Consider the following 26,229-nt stretch of genomic DNA (forward strand, 5'->3'; position numbering starts at 1 on the left):
AGAAGCACATGCTGAAGCCATGAACAAGCACAGATGCTAATGAAAACAGGAGAGGATTTGCAACTCATCTGACAGTACTGGTAAGTGCCAAAACAGCAGCTGCTGCTCAAAGGCAGGGTTCAGTGAGCTGAGAAACAGCTCTGCTAAAATGGACCAGGGGATCCCAGTGGACAGAAAGCCAAACATAAGACAGCAGTGTGCCCCTGCATCACAGAAAGCAAATGATGGCCTGGGCTAAATCAGTAAGAGAACAGCCACCAAATCAAAAGATGCGATTACCCATGTTACTTGGCATGTGTTAGGCAACTCCAGCAATACAGGGTTCAATTTTGGTCTCTCCACGTCAAGAAAGATACTGAAATAAAATTGAGAGGAGCTAGGAGGTATTTTTATATTGCGTGCATGCACACACGTTTGTGTCCACCAAGACAGTTGGAGAACTTGACATTAGTTGAAGAAATGAGGTTCATCCACCCTAGAGAAAGCTCAAGATGGATCTCATCTCCAACTTCTTATACTGAAAAAGTAGTTGTGGAGGTATGCCCTTCAAAAGGAAGCATAGTACAGGCTGCAGGCACAATCTGCTTCAGAGGAAAAAAAAAACCCCAACATTCAGTGTAGGAACTGAACACTGGAACAGGTGGCCCAGAAGTGGTGAAACATCCCTTCAGGGAAATATTCAAGACTTGCCTTGATGGGATAGCTCAACTTATGTTCCTACTTCCAACAGAAGGTTGGACCCGATGACCTCCAGGGTCTCTTTCCACACGAACTACAGTATTCAATGATGCTCTGACTTAACAACATATGCACTTAACAGCATGATGTGCACTCGTTCTACTGACTGAAAAAAAAAAATAAATCACCAAAGCCTCAAGCTGAGTTCTGGTGAATCCAGTTAGACCTCACGCTACATATTATCAAGGTAACCATTATTTTAGCAGCTCCCTTTGTCTAAGAATTAAGTACAAAAGGTGGCAAGATCTTCTGTCACATAAGCACCTCAGCTAACAAGTAAGGGTACACTTGTTCTGTACTTCAATAAAAGCAATACAATCTTGGCAGAGAATGCTACTAAAAATTTGTATTACTTTCTTTGCCAGTATAACCCCTTTAAAATGCCAGGGGTAATGTGCAAGCCACATGCTTAAAATCATAAAGCATCCTAACAGCTTAGGATTCTTTTCTGGGAAAAAGAAAACTGTGAAATTTGCTCTGAACTTCTCCATTGTCCTGACAAACTGTCCTACAAAAAGCACAGAAGTACAATGACTGCCATGTAAGCACACTCCTGGTCTTTACAAAGGCCTGTTATGATTCTACTCTTTGACCCCTCAGAAACAAACTAATTGGATTTGTGCTTTAGAGGCCACTTGTCATTACATGTGAGACTTCATATTTTATTTTAAGCTCAGTCCCTGTTACAGCAGCACGTCACTCTTGGTGTATGTGTTAAAGCATTTCTTCCAGTGTCTTTTCTGGGGACTGAAGAACAGAAGTACTGCTGCTGTTCTGGATCCTATCTTGCTTCAAAATTAATACTCGGTCATATGCTGGCTCCTGAAAGACAAATATGCCAAGCAGATGGTACAAGAGTCAACACACATGTAGACAGAAATCACTAGGGCTTTTTGTTTTCAGTGTTCTCATACGGGCTCTTATACCAGTCCAGAGTCTCAAGGAGAAAAAGAAAATACATAAAAAAATATCAAGATGACAACAAAAGCTTCATCAGAGCACCTGAAAAAGTCCATCTTCTTGCTCTATGCTCTGCAACATTATTACAGTACCTACGAACCCTAAACACTGACCAGTATTTTCATGGAGGTAAACATTATGTTAACTTTTTCTATGCTGAAGCAATCTTAGACAGAGGATCACTCGTGATTAGCCGTCTACTACAAACCTGAACTTGGGCACAGCTTCAAGCAAACTCCAGTTATCTGCACATAGTGCTGGCCAGAAAGGTGATGGGAACTAGACATACAGAGTCCTTTCCATCAGCTGCAGATGCACCTTGAGAGAATGGCTCATTGATGCCCACACACACTTCTAAAAATCATAAAACTGACACTGACCTCCTCTGAGTTGCTTGCATCAGTTTTATCAATTTTGCAATGCAAGGATTCTCCCACTCTGCTTCCTTCCCACTGGTAAAATACTCATCTTTTACCAACTATCCACTTCTCTCCCCACCATCAGCAAAAATTGTAAGTTTACTCCTATTAGAAGCATTTGGGGTTTTGTTTGTTTTCAGAAGTTTTCATACCTTTGAATCAAACCTAATTATACGCAACAGTATTGGAGTTTGTCAATGGCCAGGTAAACTACAATTTACACACCTACTTATACTAACAACCTTCCATTTTGTGTTTCTACTGAAGTTTTCCTTACTTAGCAAAACTCCCTACTCATACTCTCACACATTAGGAAACACTCTTCTCTCATTTGACTTCCCATGTCACTAGGAAGTGACTGAAGACTTCATTACTTCTATGCTAGTTTTACATTGCAAATCTTCCCGTAGGGATTATTTTCTTGTAACCCATTAAAATCTGCTTCTTTGGTGATTTTTAATATTCACTTGTACAGCTATCCTGACAACTCTGAAATAGGTCATTCTAGACTAGTTCTATCATTCATTGTTGATTTTCTAACTAAACTTAGCATTCCTTAGCTCCTGATTTTTTGGCTGCTCCTCCAACTCACATGACCCCCTTGGCTACACAAGGCCCTTTGAAAAGTTAACCATAGTTTCTCTAAGTATCTGTGCAATACAGTAAAAGCACAATCCTTTATATCTTACATTCTACAAGGAACTGTAAAAGAAAAACATTAAGAACGATGTCACGGATCTTCCTGAGCCTTAAGGAATATGTTATTTGCAAATATCCCATTATTCATTCTCCAGTGTATAAGCTTACAAGGTCACTAGTACTTGAGTGCAATCTAGCTTTGCTGTGGTTCACAGTCTGGTGGTGATGTATTCTTTGCTGTTCTTGTTCTACTGCATCAATCAAACCAGGAGTCTCGCTGCAGAGCTGAGCTACAGTAGCTTTTTCTTCCCCAACACTGGTTCTGTGGGAGCAATGCTCAGATAATCAAGCCATATGAAACTTCCACAGCTTGTTTTCTTACTCTTATTTAAAAAGCCACAGTAGCATAAACACCAAGTAATGCAGAAGTAACCCTTAGAATCCTGTTACCCATCTCAATACTTTACTGTGAACCTTTCTCCACCTCACCATGTGTATGACCCATGCACGCTTAAATAGTAAAAAATAACCCCCACAATATATAAAAATAACATGTATTAAAGCAAAAGATCATTTATCAAAGACTTCCAAAAGAGAAATATCCAAGTTGCAAGAAAAAATATGTTTCCTAGACATTCCTGGGTTCTGTTCTGATGATAGGCATTTTTAAAGAGATTAGAACAAATTTCCTCACTGTAGTAGGCTGAAAGCTTTGACCTTTCATGTTAGCTTACAGCTTCACAGCAAGCATGTTTCAGTCCCTATGATGAGCATTTAATATTTACAGTAATGCTGTCCTTTTAGCCCATGTGCAAGACCCTAGAATAACAGTTACTAAGTGAAGTATGAACTCTGCATCTAAAACAGTGACCAGAATCCTGATTTAATATACTGTACATAGTTTTACCTTATTACTGAAAGAAGAAAAAAAAAAAAGAAAAGCCCAAGCTAAAATGGTAGCACACATGTTCGATAATGCACTGAATTTTCTTCCAAACCCTGGATTCCCAGGGCCTGGATTTTTGAAGTCATGACAGGCAGTCTGAGGGCAAGCAAAGGCCTGAGAATTAAAAGAAAAAAAAGACATCTTCATTCAAAGGCTGTTTTGAGAAACCAACTGCATGTTTCTATACGTACCTATTCTCTAATATTTAACACTATATATTAGATTTTACTTCTGTTCTAATCGAAAAGGTAAAGATGTAATTTACAATAAGCATTCAGCTTTTCAGAAATCACCATATTTAAAAATTTCAAAAGGTAAAGAATAATACAGCCAGAATCACTCAAAAATAAATTATTAAAATGCTAGCCCCATGGGTTTAGCATAAAGCCAAGATATATATCCAGGATCAGCAACATCTTAGAGCAATGGTTTGTCACAGAGATATCTAAGTTACAACCTGTTACAAATATGATGCAATAGAAGCAACAAGCAGGTTAGAAGACAAGAACCTTTTTTTAAATTTTAAATATTGACATGGCTTTACAGTCAGAAATAATTCTTAAGTTAGTGTATCTTCAAAGGAGTTCACAAAGACTACATGCTAGTCCTGGACACTGATCTTTCATACTCAGTACAGCCTATCACTGCCCCTGTTATACCTACAGTCCCACTTAAGCCACCAGTGAATAACATTCCTACAAAACCTACCCAGGATTTTTCTGCTTGTACACTGTGGCACTTAAGTAAAGCATAAAGCGGGGAGAAGGTTGCCACAGGATCTGAATTGGAAATTAATGAGGAGTAGTCATTGTTATTAAGTATATTTATTAGTCTGATAACCTGCTGTCATCAGGCCAAAATAAGATTAAAAATATATATGCACCAATTAAAAACAAATATATAAGCCAGTTCTTCTATGTTAAAATCAAAGAAAACATGCCTGCTTTTTTAGAAGAGGAGAACTTATTCTTATTTTCAGTGTGCTAATGGGGGATGCGATTAGCAAGTAGTAACATGAAAATCCGTATTACATTTGTAGACAACAACACAGCAGCAAAATTACTAGAGTTTGAAGTTATCACTTACCAAAATCTACTCTTGTTAGTATGCACTGCATTGGATGGTCAGTTGTATGCCTTGTTGTTGTTGCACCACTTTCATAACAGGTTGCACACAGATCGTAATCGTAGCAAATCAAACACTTGTATCGTCGACCTCTGAAATTTCCTTTTAAACATGCATCACAGCTGACACCTGTAAACAAATAAAATTGCTTTAAAACAGAAGTAAATGCATTTATTTTTAATAAGAGGCAGATTTGTAACTATTGCCTCTCAACAATTAAAAGGAGCCAGTCATTTCTGACATGTGCAGCTAGCACAAGGCTGAATTTTTTAATGTATTATGTCTTTAAAATACACTACTCTCCAAAAATTAGAATCTTGAATTCTTGAAGTAAAATTAGGGCAAATTCAAGCACCTGAAGTAATAATAGGTTAAAGCTATAAAATCTCTTCAGGTGTACCTTCCTACAGGCACCTAGAAGTATTGACTGGTGTTTAGACTGTTCAGATAGGAATCTTGGGCCAAACAGAACTCTTAAAAGCTGAACTGTGTAATGGCTGATCAAGAGGAAAAAGCAACAACAACAAGCAAATCAACCACTGGTGAAAATGCACCAGCTTTTCAGCCTTTCCTTTCACACTTTCCACTTTAATTTTGAAGAACACCAAAACCATCCCTGTCATTATATGTGGGGTAGAGATTAGGACCTTTTTCCATTTTAAATAACAGAAAAAAGTTAAGGTGTTAATTGAAGTCAGGCTGCATAAGTTCTCTCCACCCTATTTCTTTAAGCTCCGACGTTGCACTGTAAGGTAGTCACACTGCATATGTCAGAGAAAGGCTTTATAGCTTCCAAAGGTTCTCATTTTAATGTGTGGTTTCAGTTGACTCTTGGTTAAGTGCAAGAGAGGTGTCACCATCTTATAATTTGAAAATCTAACACAAACGTCCTTCAATTGTCGCAGCAAACTACGGGTCTCCACCAATGATACCAGTGCATACAATTAATGCAGGATTTCGATCAACATCCTCTTTCAGCACCAGCTACGATCTGTTCTTCATAGCTTGGCAAAAGCACAGACAACTTCAGAGAAAAAAAACTGCCAGAATGAAACAGTCACATTAGCCACCTCTATTTTTTCAAGCATAACTGCCAGAAAACTGGTGTTAATTACAGATATTTATTTTTCTTTCATTTTTTATTGTGCTACTCCACTCTGCAGCATCTGAACAAAAACTTTACCACATATAATACGGAATGCAACAAGAAGCAATTTCTTTTAAATTTCTGCTACTTGTTTGAACAATTGAATCATCCCATTTAGATGAACAGTGGATAAAATTTTTTTTACCATTTTTTCCTTTAGTTTCTTTACCTATGGGGATAGCTTATGGCATTATCTAATGATTTCTAACATCCAAGCACAGTGCTTATACAAACACTGAACCTATTTCTTTATTTGCCTCACTCGGAATCTACTTTCAAAGCGTCACCCTACATGGAATAGTGTATTAGAAGAAAATATTTCAAGAATCATTGTTAATAGCCTCAAAGAACTACAATAAGGAGGATGGCCCTGTTACCATCTTCAAAGTTGTTTGTGTTTTGTGTTTTTTTGTTTGTTTAGGTTTTTTTGGGGTTGAGGTTCCCCCCCCCCTTAATTTTGGTTTTGGTTTTTGTGGGTTTTTTTTTGTTTGTTTGTTTTTGGGTTTTTGGGGGGGGGGGGGGGGGGGTCAATCGTTGTCACTTGACATGCTTTTCATCCATAAATTCTGAAGGATCTGTAACAATCTGTTGATTTGGACACTGACTGCGACCTAACTTCTGAGAACGTCTGCTTGTTAACTCCATAGAATGAATTTAATTATTTCAATTGGTTGGTTTGCTTCCCCCCCGTCCCCCCAAAATAGAGATCTACAAAATTTTATCTACGCAACATCCGTATCTCCCCAACAACACATGCTATACACAAAATACTTAATCGTTATTGGCAGCACTGCAAGTCTTTTTGTTGCCTACTAAACTTTCTGGAAAGCAGTTGATCAGCAAGTTAGATATGACACTGAAATAAACAGACTAGTTTGACCTCGATTCTGTGTCAGACACTAACAGCTTCCCAGATGAAGTATTTATGCCATGGTTCTCCAGTAAGTTTATTTTCCCCACTTTTTTCCTTTAAGCTCAAAACCGTTGATTTAATGAAGATATAAACCTCCTTGCAACAAACTCCTCCTGTACATGTTCTCTCAAACATCTACACCATTGCTACTTGAAGACAGACGTGTTTTTTAAGAAGTTTTCATTTATAGGCTTTCTTAATGCCAATACTTCTTCGTATCATTCCAAACTGCAACCCCCTTAAACGTTGCGATATTAACTTTGGAAAAATTCAGCCATAAACATAAATCACAACATAATGTGGTAATTTAAAACTTAAGAACATTTCCAGTGGAAATGTACAGCAAGGTCTTCAAACAACACATGAATTTTGCTTATGATCAATTATCAGAAAGTCTACAGTCTGATTCAAACAGAAAAAACTTAACATTAACATAACAGATCACTATGGCTGGTGAAGTCAGACCAATAGAGTAACCGAGTTATAGAGACAGCATGCCTTCTACGTTTTGCAAGGTTAACATTTTGCCACAGCTACCACACTCTCCCCTTCAAGAAGCAGGCTGACAGCAGGAGAAGCACCATGTTGTCTAGTGTGAAGCGTCCCTGCCCATGGCAGAGAGGGTTGGAACTAGATCATCTTAAGGTCTTTTCCAACCTGAACCATTCTATGATTTTGTATTACTTTTATATCCTTTTGTGTAGCAGAAAATGAAAAGCACAGAAAAGCACAGAAGAGAAAATGATAATTAAACCCCCCAGTTTTGGAGCTAAACCCATGCTTAAATCCCCAGATCTCCCCCGAATTCCACTAGGACCTCTTTTACAGAAGTTACATCTCTTACTCTTCCCTTTTTACAACAGTCTCACCCAAGTCAGGTCCATTGCAGTTTTTCCTGTTCTTCAAGCTTATTACTTGGCTGCCAAAACCTCACCCATCTATCCAACCTGGGATCTGGAAACAAATACCCAGGCAAATAATCTCCTCCTGCCCTATTCTTTTTACTATAGTAAACACTTCCTTATCAAAGCTTTGATTTTGTTTTTGCTTTCTTTACTTTAATCTTTACAATAACTGAAATTCCAAAAGTTCATTTCTTTTCCCTGCATAAACCCCAACACAAATTGTAACACATTCCAGTCAGCACAGTATGTCTTTCACTAGCTGCCTATCCAACATTTCCCTGTTTTTACCTTAAATTTGCGAATACAGCAGGTTGTGTTACAGACTCAAGAATGTCAGATTAATTTGGATGCATCCATATTAATCATAGGTTTTGAGAAGAAAACATGGTCTAGAGGGGTTCACTTTGAAGCAGGGAACAAAAGCAAATAACCAGAAGAGCCTGAACAACGTGTAGCAAGGGTTTAGATACCGAGCATACATTTCTGACTTACACTAAATACTAACGACTTAAAAGAATCCTTGAATGAAATCCTACTAACCCATAACTAAACGCTATGCAATGCGAACTTTTGATTTACCTTTGACAAAGCAACAATTTCATTAGCCTAGATGATACAGGCGGCTTCCTCAAACGTTCTTCTACTTTGTTATTGGTATACAAGTAACCACATATACTGCTTAACATATATCAAGTCTAATTAAAACCTTGCTGCTCACTGACAAGATTTGGGGTGTTTTTTAACGCAACACTGTTCCACTAGAGGGTAGCATTGTGCTAAAAGCCTAAGGAGTTTTGGTTCACTTTAACTATCAAAATTCCAGGTTCTGAAAGCTTCTTCAAGCAGTATTTCCTCAAAATATGAAGTATCAGTCACTCACATTTTGAGTTAAATGAATCAGGAGATACCCAACACACAAGTATTTTATATGTAGCATGCTGAATAGAAGTATTAAACAACAACAAATAAACACACATACACAAAAAAAACCCCTCTCCAACCAAACAAAAAACAAACCAGGACAAAAAACTACAACCCCCTTCTACAATACTTTTCATACTTTGATCCTGACCTCAAAATACAATTTGCTCTTATGACAGAACTACTTTTGCTAGGAATTAACTAAAATGAAAGCAACTTCTGGGTTTAACAGAGACTATAGGTAGTACATAATCTGATTTCATAATAGAGAGAATACCCCTGGACAAACACGTGGTTCAAATACTACATGCATCAGAATTAATTTGATTTTACTATTATAAACAAGCAAAGCTAAGGTATAACATCAATTAAAGTGTCCTGAATGTCCCAAACTATATCCATTTGTAACAGAAGAAAGCATTTTTTCCCCACTTGGCCTCCTCAGACACCATGGAAAAAATCAGAATAATATTATTAAAAGCCCAATAATCTGGTCCAGATAAAAATGACCCAAGAAACTGGAAAAATCATCAGGTTTTTTTTCTTATGAAGAACAAATAGTCAAAGATAAGCTACATACAGGCACTGGAATATGTTCGTGCCTCAAATAATGTGAGCTGCTACACTTTATCAATATTTTGAACATAACAATTTTTAGGTATTTCAGAGAAAATGCCATCCATTTATCACTAGAAAACATTTAAAACACATAAAACCTGCATCTGAAGTATTCAAACAGTTAAGACATCAACATTTAACTCCTGAGAGCAGTATTTAATCCTTGTGCTATCCCCGAGAATTAAATTCCATTGTTTTTAGCAACAGAATGGAAGGCATTAAGTTCACGGGCAGTTTCACCATTTAACATTCCTGTCAGCAGCTAAGTGTCCAAAAGCAAACCTTCTGGCCTGTAATTCAGGTACCATTTTTAATTCAGTAATCAAAACATTGAATTTCTTTCATGTCCAACATAAATACAAGATTAGTCTGTTAATGATTTCTTCTCCAGAATGAAAATGCCAGTTACTTCAAGCATTTTTTTCCTACTCTACCTGAAGTACTAAAGGGGTTCATCCTTCTCAAAGACTGACAGGATTACATGCAACAGTACCGCTGAATTTCAAGGAGACTGGACAAACTTTAAGGCTCCCACTTTCAAAAAACCCAACTTAACCATGCAAGTGAAAACTACAAAGTTGCACTGCCTCTTTTGTGGTAGAAAATGTTGCAACTTGTGTACTGCATTTATTTTTATATTCTGAATATAACAACTAACACTACTTTTAATATGCATCTGATATATTTCAGGGTAAAATGCTCTTCCAGTGGTTTGGTGGGGGTTTTTTGTTTGGTTGGTTTTTGAAATAAATTCGCTGGAGATCAACTATCCCACCTGTAGTATACATGCCACATGGCAATCCCAGGCCTTAAGTAAGATATTCTGCTTAAGCAGTTGTTTCCAAGACTGAAGTTATGAAAATATATGCCATTTGAGAATGTTAAAAAAAAAAAAAAAAAAAAAAAAAAGCCAAATGTTTCTTTCCTTAATAGCCTGATCTCTTAACACACAATACTACCTAATTCGAGAAGTTAATTTCTAGGAACATAAACTTCTGTTGTTTCTGTGAAAGCTTGACCAAAAATTCAGCCAAACCATAGAACTTTGATTTTTTGTTTACTTTTTTCTTACGTATTTACTAAAGCAGATTGTGAAAACAAACATCAAGAAGACCTGCAACACAGAGCACACTCCATCATCCTTGCAGCTCCAAGTGATGAACAGAAAATTCACACACAATATCCTTTAAGTGACTAAAAAGGATCCATCCCCTCACACATCCTGTGTGCAACAGGGCTGAACACACAATATCTTTCTATAGCAAAAGCAACCAGACTAGCATGTCTGCAAAAACCACTAGCAGGAGTCAGGCTGCAGGCAGAAATGATATTGACTTGGAATTTGAAAGAAAGGGGGGAAAAAAGAGAGGGAATCAGGTCTACATTAGACCAGAAGGGCCAACAGGTTTTTGTTTTCTTAACAGCACTCCTTTGTCTTCACAGTCTGGAATAGAAACAAACCCCCAAATTCTCTTATCTCCCCACTGTTAACAAGTTTCATGAAGACCACTTGCACAGTGTTTGGTACTTGTCTAGAGTTGGTGTAAAAAGTAAGAATTGAGCAGTATGGCTTGCCCAGCAAGTTCCAGCCTTGGTCCTAACACAAGACCATCTGTCAGCCTGCTACCAAAAAGAGGTTTTCCATTTTTGCTTGTGCATCCCAAGTTGTGGAATTTACACACAGAACAGTTTCAGTCATCTACAGCATCAGGAACAAGCGATTAGTAAGCACTGCAAAACACATGCAACACTATTCGAGAATCATGGAGGAGAGAGTGAGCCAGCACTCCCCACAGGAAGAGTCACCTGCCTTTCCCATGTAAATGTCCTTTTATCTCTGGAATTCCCCAATTCATTTGTTTGTCATGCCTTCTAATTCTGACACTGCAATGAGAACCTCACAGGTGATTGCCTCCTCTGTTTCAGATGTGTAACAGAACACATGTCACCCTCAGAGCAGTCCATCCCTGTGCACCAAGGCAGTCAGGGAGGAGCATACCAGACACAAACTGGTATCTGGCCAGGTAATTGAATTTACTATCTTAAGGCCTGCATGTAAGGGGTGAAACAAAGTTGTGCTAGTTAACTTCATTCTGCCATTTCCTAACATGAATTCGTCTTCTTTGTCAGTCAATCCATTTTTATTTGATTACACAAATTATTTTAATAGTGTAGTATTAAAATCAGCTAAAGAATAAAATGTTACAACCATTTATATTTCCCTAAAACACCATCAAGTATTAACTGGATACAGAAAAAGTCACTCCACATCTCTTCTCCAGATCCAACTTTGAGAGGAAGGGCACAATATCTAACCATAACAAGTAGAGCTGTTTTTACAACTTTGAAAAACATACTGAAATTCTAGGAAGGTATCTGTAGCTCAGTATCTTAATAAAAACATTCTTAACTAGTCTTACTTTAGGATTTACTACTCCCACTGGCAGGTTCTACTTATCTCTCACATACCAATCATACTGCCCAGTAGATGGCATCCCATGACACCAATGACATTCAGACAGCAGGTCAAGAACAATTTTGCCACTGCCAGTGCAAATATAAGCACCAAGTGAACATTTTAATTTTTTAACACAGATCCCAGAAACCCTGGTGGTTTCTGTATCACCTTTGCAAAGAGAAGTTGTTTTCTTACAACCCCATATGAATGACTTAGCAGCTAACTAGTAATCCCTGTGCATGCAGCCTTCTTTTAAAGATCACCTTTAAAAAAATTCCAACAAAAAAAAAAAATCAGTATGAATTTATTGCTCACTGTCCAAAAACTGTTGTAAAGTTAATTTGTTCAAGTACCAAATCACTGAAAAAGGAGATACTGTACCAATACTTCTGTAAGATGAGGTTTACATATTGCTCATTTACTCTGACCTGAAATAGAACAATGAAAGTTCTGTACAAGCACACACACAATGCCCTCAATTACTTGTCAATATTAAATAAACATTCCCTCTACACAGTAAAAACTAATTAAAAAAACCCCCCCCCAAAAAACCCCCCCCACATTTTACATACAAATCTGCAGTTCCTACATCTCCCAAAATACACTGCTGGGACACCAAACACAAACCAGAAATGGCTCCAGAAGCTGCTGAAAACTCTGGACTTACTACCTAGACATCAGTTTACTGAGAACCAGTATACAGCCTATAATGCAAAAACCTACTTTCCTGTCAAGCTAGGCAGAATACTTTCCCACCCTCCATAATAGAGAACAAATTTGTCTACACTGAAAAGACAGGAAAACAAAGTAACCCACATCCCTGTGCCAAAATATAGAAAGCAAGCATGACTGAAAAAAGGATTTTACAAGTTCATGGGGAAGTCTTTCAGATAAGATAAGAATGCAGCTGCAGAAAACCAATTCTCAAAACATTTTTATGTGGATCTACCCTGTTTTTATCTAAGGAATTTTGTTTAGCAAAATACAAATGTGGAATCCACTTTTACTGGAGGATAGCTATTATGTTTGAAACTTCCTAGAATAATATTTGCTATGCCTTCTATCTTCTGTTTTATTACTTCTGCAAATTGACCATCAAAACCACCACAACATGAAAGCCTGTTAAAGTACTGTAAACCTGTTAAACAAATTGCAACACATTTATCAGAGCACAGAAAGTATGTAATGTGGCAGCGAAGGGACCTGGCACCAGACATGATCTTATTTAACAACTGTTAATCTGGAAAATGGCAAACAGCATGTGAATTCTATTAACAGAAAAATACTTAAACTGAGGAAGCTGTAAACAGTGCCAGTGACAGTAACAGTAAAAGCACTGCGCTAAATCCTGTATCTAGTAAAATCAATGGCAAAGTTTCTCATTTAATAGGACACCGCCAGGTTACCGTGTTTCTTTCAGGACTAAAGAGAAAGAAATATCAGATAACCACCAACTGAAAGAATTGCACTGGGGGGAAGAGCATCACACACAAATGAGTTTTATAAGATTGGGTTGGGGGGGAAAAGTATCACACAAATGAGTTTTATAAGTGTAAGAAACATGAAGAAACACTGAGAAAACCCTAAAAGGAAAATCAGAATAACCGGTACTTTTCCATTGAGCCCTGGAAGAATTAAGAGATAGTCTTCTCAGAAAGTAAACCTTTACGTATTTTGGATTAGAGTATTATTTAAGAAAACAAAGACAAAAAAAGGGAAAAACAAACAAGGAGAACAAGACAAGCCCAATCAGGCATGGGAGAGAACTGAGCAGTATGCTTCAACTATGCAGGGAAGTTAGAGTGCTTGAAGACTTTATTGATAGTTCCGACTCCTTTTTCAATGAGCCACTGTTTCAGGCAGGTAAAACTTCCAACACTCAACACACCGTGGCAGAGGCAAAATTCATCAGTTTTCCTTGTAAAATCTTACCTTCACAAAAAACTTAGCAGAAATTAAATACTCTATTTAGGTACACCCTATGCATGGGTGCTGGAGAGGGACTCTTCATCAGGGATTGTAGCAATAGGACAAGGGGTAATGGGCTCAAACTAAAACAGGGGAAGTTCAGGTTAGACATAAGGAAGAAGTTCTTTACTGTGAGGGTGGTGAGGCACTGGCACAGGTTGCCCAAAGAAATGATAAATGCCCCATCCCTGGCAGTGTTCAAGGCCAGGTTGGATGGGGCTTTGAGGAACCTGGTCTAACATCCCTGCCCATGGCAGGGGGGTTGGAACTAGATGATCCTAAGGTTCTTTTGAAACCTAACCATTCTATGATTCTATGCATAGTTCGTGTCCAAATACACAGGTTTACTTCCTTTTCCACTATCAGACTCACTCCTGACCCTCTTAAATATTCCCCAAATAAGTTTGCCATGTTTGTCTTTCACCCCTGCTGCACAGAGAAGAGGGAAGATTTAGTAAAGGCAGCAATACAGGAAAGAGACAGCACTGGCTAGGCTACAACAGACCTAAAAGTGAAAGAAAAGTTTTCATGCAGCAAGTGTTCCAGCTCTCACAGCAATACCTTGTGATTATATGTCTCATGATAGCAGTGTCTTGCACAAGGTGGTCTAGAAATATACAGACTTTTCATGTCAGGGAAACGCATCCAGAAGGCAGCTGGGAGAAGGAGGGAAAGAAGAACAAGCGGTTGTCCTCTTCACTAGAGAAAGCAGCGATGTCAGATACGCAGCAGGCAGGCATACCTAGATTCCTCTCCATCATCCAACTAAGCTTACAGAAAGGAGCACAAGAACACTTTCAAACTTACAGCCTACCTTCAAAATCGCCTTTTTGAATGGTACCACAATCTCATAAAAGGAATTTATCTGAACACCACAAGAGGCCTAGGAACTTTATTTTTTAAAATGGCAATAGAAGGTCAAAAACCTTCAGTATATTCATTTAAGTAGTAGCAATGTTCTACCCTGGGCTTTCCAAGGCATTTTTCTTACTATGAACACAGATGGCCTTGGCAACCACTTCCACTCCCACACTGTTAGAGAACAGCTTCTCAAGCTGATAACATGCCTGCAGAAACTACAATTGCTTACAATGTGAAAGCTACACCAGAAAAGTGCAATGGGAAATGCAGTAACCTGAAGCAAAAAAAGGTTTCATGCCTACTTCAGTCCGGTTTGAGTTTGTTCCACTCTTCCCTCCCCTTCTTTTCAATTCCTCATGGCACATACTTCTTTGCTAATTGCTCATACATTCCCTGGATGGGAAACACAGCTATACCAAATGTCTTTCTTCTTCTCATAAGGAAGAGATTCATTTAGCTTTATTACTTGTAGGTTTATTTTAGTTTTCCTCTTATACCACACATATATAAGAGCAGAGGATTACCAGAATATTACCTTCTGAACACTTCCCTGACAGTCCCGTCCATCCTTTATACTTTTCAGAATGATTTACTAACCACACCAACAATTTGAAAATAAGGAGTCAAATAATTTCCCTAAATAAGTTTTCAATCTATCACTAAACACTAAAAACCCTCACTGATTTACAGATTACAATTCATGAATCTTCAGTACCCAGTCTTTACTGTAATTAGCTCAATCTCTTAAACAAGTTTTTTTTTTTTATTTAGGAGAAACTGCTTTAAAAGAGTATTTCTGTTCAAACCCATCCTCAAAGTAAACCCAATTCTCAGGAAAAACACTAGACAATTGGATTTTTAATCCAACATGCTAAAAGGGAAATTAACACTTGGGACAAGTATGGAGAAAAAAAAAAAAAAAATCGTAAGCCTGTCAAACCAAGTTACAAGGGATCGATTTACTGCAGAAAACATGAAGTTCATCAGCTTCGCTATTATTCTGCCATAAAATCACAATCATATGAAGAAATTTAACTACAGGAAGGGAGAGCTCATTTTTATTCCCGTAACTGAAAGCAGTCATCTACAATTTCAAAGATAAAAACAACCTCTATTTTTATCTGTATAGAAACTGAAGATACATTAAGGTCAGTATTTAGACCACCTATTTTCAACCAGAGGGTGAAACAACTCTGAACAAACATATCACTGTGGTTTCAATGCAACTGTTTTGCTGCAGGTAGAAACACTAAAAGGCAAAATAAAGAACAAAAAATGAGATTTTTGTTCTTTCCTGCCAAAACTGGGATCTCTTAAATCCTTATATTTAATGAAGCAAATTGCCAAGCACTGACTTACACCACAAAGAGTCAGACAGGTATAATTCCTATCACTTTCCTCTAGACAAAAGCCTTCTGGAACCCCTCATCTCTATCATTCAGCCTTGCTCTAGAACAAGACATTCAGAATTAACATCAAGGAAACATTTGGGAAACCACATTTGCACAAATGATCATCAGCCAGATGAATACAGTCTGAAACCTACAGCTGCAGAGGAATACTCAGTACAGGAACCTAATTTAACAATTGAATGGCAACTACAAAAAAGAAAAAAAAAAACCAAACAACAAACAAAAACAAAACCCAAAAAAACCACACCACACTAAAACACAACACCAAACCAGCAAAACCCCCACTTCTTTCGAAGATTTCTAAAAGTTTTGAAATTAAGCTTAAACAAAAAAGATATTTATCCTAAATTAAAATAGCAGAGCACCATTTATAGAGATATTTTTCTTTATTTGCTGAACTACAACAATAAAGCAATGCCTACTAATGCAGCATTTTATCAAAACAGATAAAACTTACCTCCCTTCATAATCTAAGAAACAAGAGGAGTGAGTGTCAAAACCTAGGTCTCACTACTCCTCACTATAAGCTCAGATGCTGTGCTGCAGTTACAAAACGCACACGACAGTATTTTAAAGATAAGGAAAAAAGTAAACTGTACAAACAAATCTGGTAGATCTTCATGGAAAGAAGTTTTTAAATGACCTGCCTATTAGGAAAAAAAGCTGTAATATAAAGACACTTCTGAAGAAAACCTAGATAATGAAGTTAGGAAAGATGGAGACACCAGAGGTATTTTCACTGTTCCACCTCCATTTCTGCAAGCACAGGCATAGTGCATAACATTGAAAACTGCAATTTTTTCTTTATACTTTCAGACTAACTTTTAAGCTCTGCTCTCCACTTGCCACTGGACTGCTTGAATTCCACACAGAAAGGTAGTTTTCACCCACTAAGCTCCCGAGCTATTTCAAGTTTGTAGATGCTTATGAGCAAAACCACTCGCCCTCATACTTGCATCTTCTGTAGCAGAACTACTTCTTTTGTAGTTCTTTAAACACAAATATTTTTTAAGATTGCCTTATCACTGCATTCTGTTGGATTCTCAAGTTTGATTTGGGAACACATACCAATCATGCAACCAGTTTTACCACAAAAATAACACAGCCTTCTAATCTACAGATAGCCATAACTGAGGTTGGGTATGAGCATTAAACTATCTGTTTATCTTGGCAGTCTTCAAGGTGGTGTCACCGGGGAGCAGGGATGAAGAGAGACCTTCAGCCCATTCAGCAGATCAGAATGTCCACATTCCTGGTACAACTTTAAGCCAACTTATTTTAACAGGTTTTCTGAGCTCTCTATCGACTGTTACAACACACCAGCTCCTACAGCATTAACTATTTTTTTTCCTGACTCTTCACATATGCTACAGCTGGCAGCTACCTTACTTCACTGTTACACTTCTCGGCAGAGCAATGAAGTCCAGAAGCAGTACAACACTTCTTACCTTCCCAAAGCTTCCTATTCCACATTAATTTTTCAGGAAGAAAGAGGTATGACAGTGCACCTGAGATACTGTCCACAAAAAATTGTACTTTACAGGTAGAGTTTTGAAGCTTTTTTTAGATTTGCAGACATCTTTCACTACAGCTAACAGACCCACATACAGCAACTCAGAGTCTATGGAACAGCCCATAGTGAGCCATTTTTCTGGAGTACTATTACAAGATGCCTTACAATTGTTGCAGGAGGAAAACAAAAGGATTGACAATTGTTCATGCATTACTTACACATGACTTCTTTAGTCTTCTTTAATTCTAAGGCGGTGGATTAACTGGAAGAAGCCACAGTACAGACTTTTACAATTGCTATACACTGCCAAGAACTCCAAATGCTTAGCACTATGGAATAGCATGCACACAGTGTCATCTTACAGATTAAGGACATTCAATGCGATGTCATATTACACAAGTTAAAAAAGTGTCTGCTTTCTTCAAAAGCATTTGTGAGTAAGGACATGAAAAGAAAGGAAACACAGGTTTGGAAGAAGCTCAACACAAGTTTACTGCAAGCGCTACAAACAGCATTCACCAGCTGCAGACACGAAATATTTGCTCTGAAAAAATACATAATGGTATTCCTCAAAGCTAGTCCTCAGTCAATTATCTCCCCAAAGTATTTTATTCCTAGCTAGATAACTATATTCTGGCATGTAATTCTCAACAATCCACTCCTTCAGCTTTCTGGTGACTTTCCTTGAACGTGGAAGCTAATGCTTCCACGAATAAAATAGTAACTGAGCTTCGAGGTACAAGAATGAGATGTCCCAATAACTGGTTCTAATAGTTAAGAGCTGGATAATATCATAACAGACTACAAAACAACCCCAAAAGCTACTAACACCCTCCTCCTCCCTGTCCCTTTATATTATTCTTTTAATGTGACATTATCAGTAACTTGAGAATTTGTACCCTGCAGATCCTCTGCTTCTAAATAAATTTCAGGCAGTAGTCTGGAATAGCACAAGGATGTTATCAACAGCAACCTCTACCACTACAAATTTGATTAGTAACAGTCAATTATTCTAAGGAATCTTCACTTACAAATCTTCATTTACAAAACCACTCCTCTACAGCAAAATCTCAAGCTATTTTCCCAGCTCCTCACAAAAGTCTTCCAGAGTAAGGAAGACTAGTATGCTGTCATCCTGCCTGACAATTCACAGGCCTTATGCCAAAACAACCTAGGAGAAGATACTTGCAAATCATAGAATACACCCTTTCTGTATTCAGGATGGAAAAAATAACAACCCCCAAACCAAAAAACTTTGCAGCTTAACAAAATTGAAAATAACTACGGGAGAGAGATTGAAAATGTGTCTGATCTCCTCCTGAGTCAAAGTACTCTGCAGAGTTTCTACTCCATCTTCTTAAATCTGTAAGGTATCTAATTAAAATAACTAACAAATACAAGTCTAAACAGTAAAAAAAGAAACAAAAACCCTTGGCTGTGGTTTACAGCAGAAGTAACCGACTTCCATCTGTGTAATCAGAGAACAAACTACACTTACTGACATTTTCATCTTATCAGAACAGTACAAATGACAGCAGGGGATAAGTATGGAACTAAGATCATCTGAGCAATCTTATGCACACCTAGATTGAAAAAAATTTATTCATGACATAGAAAGCTCTGCATTCTCTACAGCTTATTTGTGCAAAGCTTAGGTGTCTTTCTTCAAGGGCATCCTGAATTCTCTTTCTCAATCTTACATTTCCCACAGCTAGGTTCAGGGAGAGAGTCTGCTCTGGAAATGTGAATAACGATACTAATAATAATTTGGTGCTGAAGTTAGTGGCCTTATGTATTTTCAGAAAGTAAAGAAACAAAATCAGAAGGAACTCTGGAAAACGCAGTGGCAGAACTATGTCCATCCAGTTGTGACCTATGTTCCATCACTATTACTCTTGGTGAAGCTGCTCTTACAGACCCAATTTCGCCAGTGAATCACAAGGTGTTTCTCACTACAGAATTTTTCCACTTGCAGAGACAAACCACACCTCATCTTGCACACTGATAGACACATAATACTATGTACACTAGTGTTTATGTACACCAAGCACCTTTTGTTTCAGGCACATTTCATTATTACTGCCTGTACTAAAAATGTATGCAAGTACTTGCAATAATTCAAACATTTGCTTTGTTGAACTGAAAGCGAGGTGACTGTAACCTGAGCACAGGCAAGCCTTTGTGCCCAAGCCACGCATTTCTTCAGAGCTAATTTCATTCTATCGCAAAAGAAAGCCCAACCAACAAAGGTGTATAGTCAGACTCCCAGCAGTTTCAAATTTATTCCAGGTGAACACAGATTTCTAAGCATGTACAGCTAATACACACACTGATAAGTTATGCAAAAAATATATTACCAGTAAAACTGAACATTGTTTTTTACCAGAATCATTTACTTGGAATTAAAGGCAGATGTTACTGACAATCACACAAGAAGTCCTTATATGACTATATCCTAATGCACTTCTGACCTTGAAAATCTTGTATGATCTATTGCTGCTGGAGCTTGAGATAAGCATCCAGAGAATATCACCTGTTTAACAGCTCACGGCACTGCTTTCCAACCAGCCTCCTCCAGGATGCCTCCATCCAGCCTCCAAGGATTTCTAATGTTGTTCTAGGCACAAACCCAGGTTTTTACTTCCAGAAGATGCCATGAAATTCCTGCCATACTATCAAACATCTGTACAGCAACTCTGTTGGTCTGCAGAAGCACAGAATTTTTTTCGAAACAGATTCAAAATTACAATACTAATAGGAATATCGATATTCTCAAACTACTTTATCCCATCACATTAATTCATGCTAACTTCTACACTGTTTATATACAAAGACTTCAACTCTCTTTTTTTTTTTTTTTTTTTGATGATAAATACAGTCAAAGAGAGCTGGCCAATAGTAGTCACCTCTGGCCAAGAATACTGGCTGATTTATTATCAATAACCTAACAGAAGTCAGACCTTAAATACCATTTACAATAGGAATCAACTGTTACTGAAGATTTTTGTAAACGATGACTCTCCTCAACAAATAACTAAAGAATTCATTAGTCATAGCCTAGACTAGTAAGTAAAAAATTTTCACTACTGAAGTCACCTTGTCTCATATAACAAAAAAAATCCACCACAAATCCATTTCTGTAATAGGTCAGAGAAACTGCTGCCTAAAAAACATTTTCAGCAAGAGCTATTTTCTGGAATAAGAGAGGGCTAGTTATGCTACCAAGAAACAACAGAGCTTTCCTTTTTGAAGAGGCTTAGAGAGGCACACATTAAACATCTAGTGCCCTTGAACCCAACATGGATCTATACCTTCTACAGATGCTTCTGAAAATCCCACCCTAGAGCATTTTAAGAAGGAAAGTTGGAGAGGGAGAGCACAGCAAAGGGAAGGAAGAACAATGACAAGGAAGTTAAGAGGGTGAAAGATAAAGAGATCAAAGACAAAAAGAAGGAAAGCAAAGAAGATAATTACCCTACCAGAGACAGCACCTCTTGTCAGTCAAGACAAGAAACATTGCCTCCCAAAAAGAATCTGGCACCAGGAAGTGGCAGAAGTGATGGGGGAAGACCAAATCTGACCTGAGGTAAGAAAAAAAAAAAAAAATGGAGTTACAATTTTTTGTTTTAAACTTTGTCTGTTGCTTCATCTTACTTTTGCAATACATTTTTAAAAACTGTTTGGTTTGTTTTTTGGTTTTTTTAATTAACAGCGTTCTTTAGCTGGATATGGTCAGTGATGAAAGTGGAATGATCCAAATCAAATGTAGAACAGGATCAATAGTACTTTAATGAAAATATGAAATTCTATGTGAATACAGAAATTTAAAAGAGGTTTAAAATACTAGAAGCTATATGAAGTGATTGCTGCAAACAGTATAAGCCACTGAACCGTCCCAATGAGTTAAAAATTTGGAAGAATGAAGCATGTACAAAGCTCACTGCAATGGAGTACAGGACCACTAATTCCTATCTGTAGGAGACTTTCCTGAGTGCCTTCTGGCAAGACGTAAAATCTCCACCTGTTACCCCACTTGAAAATGTGAGAGAAATGTCATGGCCTCCTGTGTCCAGGTTCCCTGCGTAATTGTAATAAAAAAGTGTTACCCCGGCCTCCAACTGAAAGCAGGGTGACTTTCAGAGAAAGTCTCCTAGAAGCTCCATATAAAGCAATCACAAAAGAATTAACAGAATCTTGAAATTCACTGCAGGGTGACAAATGAGTAAACAGAGGAATTCTTGCACAAAGGCAAACCATAGACTAAGACTAAAAAATTAAATATTTTAGCATTAAAAAAAGATAAAAATCCCATCAAGCAAATCCACCCTACCCCTAAGACTCATTCAAGCTACATTCTCAGAAAAAACCTGGTGGGAGGAAAGGAGGGAAGAAAAATAAGTATTTCCAAACATGTCTAAGGCTCCAGTGACTTCTATCCATACTTAAAAACTAATTCCAAACTAGAACCAATGACTTCAAGCCATCACCTGCACAAACCTTTGAAATACCATTCTGAGACCAATGCACAAGTAATAATAATCACATTAAAGCTGACGACACTTCTATGATGATGCTCTGCAATTTTCATTTGGTACAGACCTCACTTATCAACTTAGTAAATGTCAATAAGCCAAATAAAACTTTTCAAATAGTTCTAAACTGAAAGCTGGGGTTTACACATATAGTCTAAACCAGTGAAATTAACAATCTTCTCTCTATGCTCCACACTGAATTCAAATTGGCCTTACTTCATAGTGTTAAAATTAATTGTAATAATGCTACTCAGAGATAAAAATGTGGGTAACTGTACAGACCACATGTTCAAAAATTCACAGGAGTAAGTTCAAAACAGATGTTCAGGTGATGCTTCAGTGAAAGGCATAGGAACCAAATGGGACATAAGATTTGAGATACTCAACAACCACTTTTGAATCTGAAATAATTGAGACACCTGGAGTATAAAGTTTAAGATAAAAACCAAAGCTTTAATTGGTTAATCTTGATACTAGGTAGCCTCAAGAACCTTCAGTGAAAATATTCTCTACAATATCATTACATACTGTATGAAAAAGCACTTCAGTTCTAATCACCCTCTTGAATTCATTAAATATCTTCTTGTATTCGGAAAGGGAGATCACAGACTTACACAGACGACGCTTTTCAGATTCTCTCCCCATACCAGCCTTTCTGACGTAAACACCTTTTCAATTTCCATCCATGCAGTAATTCCCACTCACATGTGTCCTGAGTCACTAAAAGGACTCTTTCAGAGTTCTCTGAAAGAAACATGCCCGAGGTGCTCACAATGCCTTATAATGCTGTTTCTGTATGGGTGAGCAACTTTGCTGCCTATAGTTAAGCTTGTATACCTCTTCTCCATGATGACTCAAATTTTCAAAACCTACAGCTACCAAATTCACTCATCTATTCTAAATCCTGTAGAGGGAAGAATGCACTGCATGTGGAGGATTTAGGCCAAAGAATAAAACCCATGAAAACTTACAACTTTGCTCATATTAAAATATATGTATCCCAGTGTCAATCTATGATCAGAAACCATACCAACTGCAATCTAACACAATTACACTCCTTTCTAGAAAAATACCACCCCACTCAGTGCACCAGAGCATATGGTATTCAGTAAACAAACAGAAAAATCTCTGGCTTATCATCACTGGTCAGTCCCAGCCTTCATCACACACTTCCAAAATTTGCATTGACTATGGATTTTCTCACTGCTTTTTCCCTGCAAGCATTTCTCTACAGCACTTTACTGCTATATCAATGCACGAGTATCAATGATTTAACCTTAACAGCACTTCTAAGCATTATTTTCCTTCTCTGGAAACAGAAGGAAAACAAGACATGTAAAGATTGAAACTGCTAGCCCACTGAACCCAACTGCCCAAATCTAAGATGTTGAGGACATTTTTCAGAATTGTTCATTTTTCTAGCATTACATGCTTTTTCAAAGCTTATCACTCAGATACTAGAGTTGAAGTCATGAATGCTCAGATCCCAAAATCCCAAATCAGGGCTTCATAGTAAAAGGAACAAGCAGCTAACAGCCACCAATGAATTCTTGCCTAGCAGTTCATATGAACTCTGCAGCAGAGGACAGCAGGGTTGATCCAACTTTCCACAATAAAACTCCACTGTCAACACATCAACCATTCTTTCTTCCCGTAATGCCTCTACCTGCTCATTTGCTGTACACTCCCATCAGAAAGAGTGGTCTAACATACAAAACCCTACTGTGCACCCTAAAGGAGGAGGTGGTACTATGGTGTAGATTATATGCAGCAGTGTAATTACACGATGCAGATACTCAAAGGAGGCTGAATTAGTGCTGTCTGTGCAACCAAGTCCTGGCATATCCCAACTCCTCAATGTTGTTCTTCAAATCTGCTGCTGTGTCCAGCAGCTTCTTGAATGTTGTAACACTTTTTTTGTATTACTTTTCCGTTTTTGTACTTAACAGTAACTGAAACAACAAAGATGCAACTATGAAGTGACACCCACAACTTTCTCCCAAATGTTATCAGTAACATAAATAAAAAGAAAGCTTTTAATGTTTAACATGCACAAATTATTTGTCCAGTACTGTTCAAACAAGTTGCATGGCTCTCTAAACTTCCCCTGAACCCCTCTTTTTCTCTACTAGTTCAACATTTGGAAGTAAGAATTACTTCACCATTATCTTCTCCTTCATGCCCACCCAATAATGTTAAAGTATCACAGTTCTGTTCCCAGTTTTGATAGCCAGTATTTTAAGGAGAAAGCTTTCAATATTGATCATTTAAATCTAGTATTTTTCTCCTGTGTCCCAAAGAATATCTGATCTATGGCATTACTTCTTATCACAAACTCAAGAGAAAAAAATGGTCTCCCTCTACAAACACTTTTGGAGGACCTTGTTCACAGACTCTGCAAGGACCACAGCGTATTGGTTCACACACAATATGCTTCCTAAACCATCAGAGCCAGAAACCTTTTTCAAAATTCAAACCTAGTCTCCTCAAAACCAGTAAGCATCTTGCCAGTTAAAGTATCACTAATGTGTCCAACTCTCTTTATTGATTATTCAGTTTCTTACTGAAAGCAAACAACGGTTTAATAATGAAGCAAATAACTATGTTCCAATATTTCTAACTATATTTGCAGCTGTTTAACATTAACATTTGCCCCCTAAACATAGCTGTTGCTAGTTAAATTATCACATTGACTCATTTCCAGATACTGCACTACACCTGTAACTATATGCATTAATATGCTACCTTACAGCAAAACTAACACCATGAAATACTTTGACATATACAGGTAGAAAATGCTCTGTCAAATAATAGCACAAATTAAAAAAAACCCTCCACTTCACTGTTTTATGTTACAAACACAACTTATACTGGATTTATTTTCTACAAAACAGATCTAAGAAGCAGCAACATATGAAAGAATTTGTGCTAATTCTGTATTGTGGAATAGCAAATTTCCCTATTTGGAGAAGATGTAAGCAAAGCCTTCATCAGAAGGCACCAAATTATAAGTGGTCTCAGAGATGCATTTTTCATTATTAAGTGCAATACTTTCACACAAAATACTTGAGATTCTGTGTTGAAAATATGTAGCCTTGTTACCTGAATTAAGAGCTTTACATGCCAAAATAGATTAATAGTGCATTTAGTGGCAATTCTATAACTGACCCTACATGAAAAATTAAAAGTTACGTATCAACTGCTGAGTGATATTTGTCTTGAAGGAAGTTTGTAGTAGCCTTTTGCAGCTGAAGTATGACACAGCTATTGCATAATTACAAGGGGCTGAAATTATTTTTGCTTTTATGTTTTCAAAAAGTTTCTTATGGAGAAAGTCTTATTTATGTTTTGTACCATGATCATACACGAAACATCATCACCCCACACTCCTCATCTATTCACTGTACAGCTAGAAGACTGGAGCTAGCATTACTCTTACATTAGCTGTTTTCAAGTGACTGGTAGCTATCCAAGCATAACTCTAGGATTTCCTGAGTTTCAAAGACCAAGTTCTGTGTATTTCTTCTTAAGATACACTTTTTTACTCTTCTGTTACAAACAGCACTCGATTTAAAGATCTCGGCATAAGACACTTACACATACCCATACAAAAGAGGAGCAGAAACTCCAGCTCCCTTGCACACAAGGAGCTTGAAGCCAGCAAAGAACATCTGGAAACTCCACACAGTCCTGACAGCCACCACTATCCGTTCCTAGCTTTGCTACCACCATCCATCCACAACTTCACTTCATGTGGGACTAGGATTAACTGTAGAGCTTTGCCGATTCTGAAGAAATGCTGACGAATGGGCACCACCAAAAACAACCACCACCTGCACTGCTGCTAGCTCTTTTAGCTTAAAGAGTACATCCCCTGGTGAAAATGAAAAGCAAAGTATGGAACTGGGGCTGGGAAAGCAGTGCACAGCATGCAAGACCAAGAACCAAGTGGTGCAGGCAATGTGACAAATGGGAGCCTGCTGGAGCGGCTGGGTGTAGGGCACCTAAAGCCAGGCCCTTGTATGACCAGTAATACTGCAGCAACCTAGTTTCACAAAAGAAGCTGAAAAAAATGGTCTTCTAATGATATTCCTGGAAGTTGTGATTCTCAATTTTTCAGCCGCCCTGGGTGGTGTCTACCGCGATGCAAGAGA

General features: G+C 37.7%; 1 protein-coding gene across 5 annotated transcripts in view; it reads right to left on the bottom strand.

Moving 5' to 3' along the window:
- Positions 1-26,229, bottom strand: part of LOC115619744 (E3 ubiquitin-protein ligase KCMF1) — a 51,863-nt gene that overhangs the window by 21,675 nt on the left and 3,959 nt on the right. For 4 of the 5 annotated variants that reach the window (XM_030512529.1, XM_030512528.1, XM_030512526.1 and 1 more), the window contains exon 2: positions 4,789-4,956. In XM_030512529.1, coding sequence (XP_030368389.1) covers positions 4,789-4,956 — 168 coding nt within the window. Of the gene's footprint in view, positions 1-4,788; positions 4,957-21,022; positions 21,125-26,229 lie in introns of all 5 variants that reach the window. The other variant, XM_030512530.1, reaches the window with a different exon arrangement.

Source organism: Strigops habroptila, chromosome Z (assembly GCF_004027225.2).
Source record: "Strigops habroptila isolate Jane chromosome Z, bStrHab1.2.pri, whole genome shotgun sequence".
Lineage (NCBI taxonomy): Eukaryota > Metazoa > Chordata > Aves > Psittaciformes > Psittacidae > Strigops > Strigops habroptila.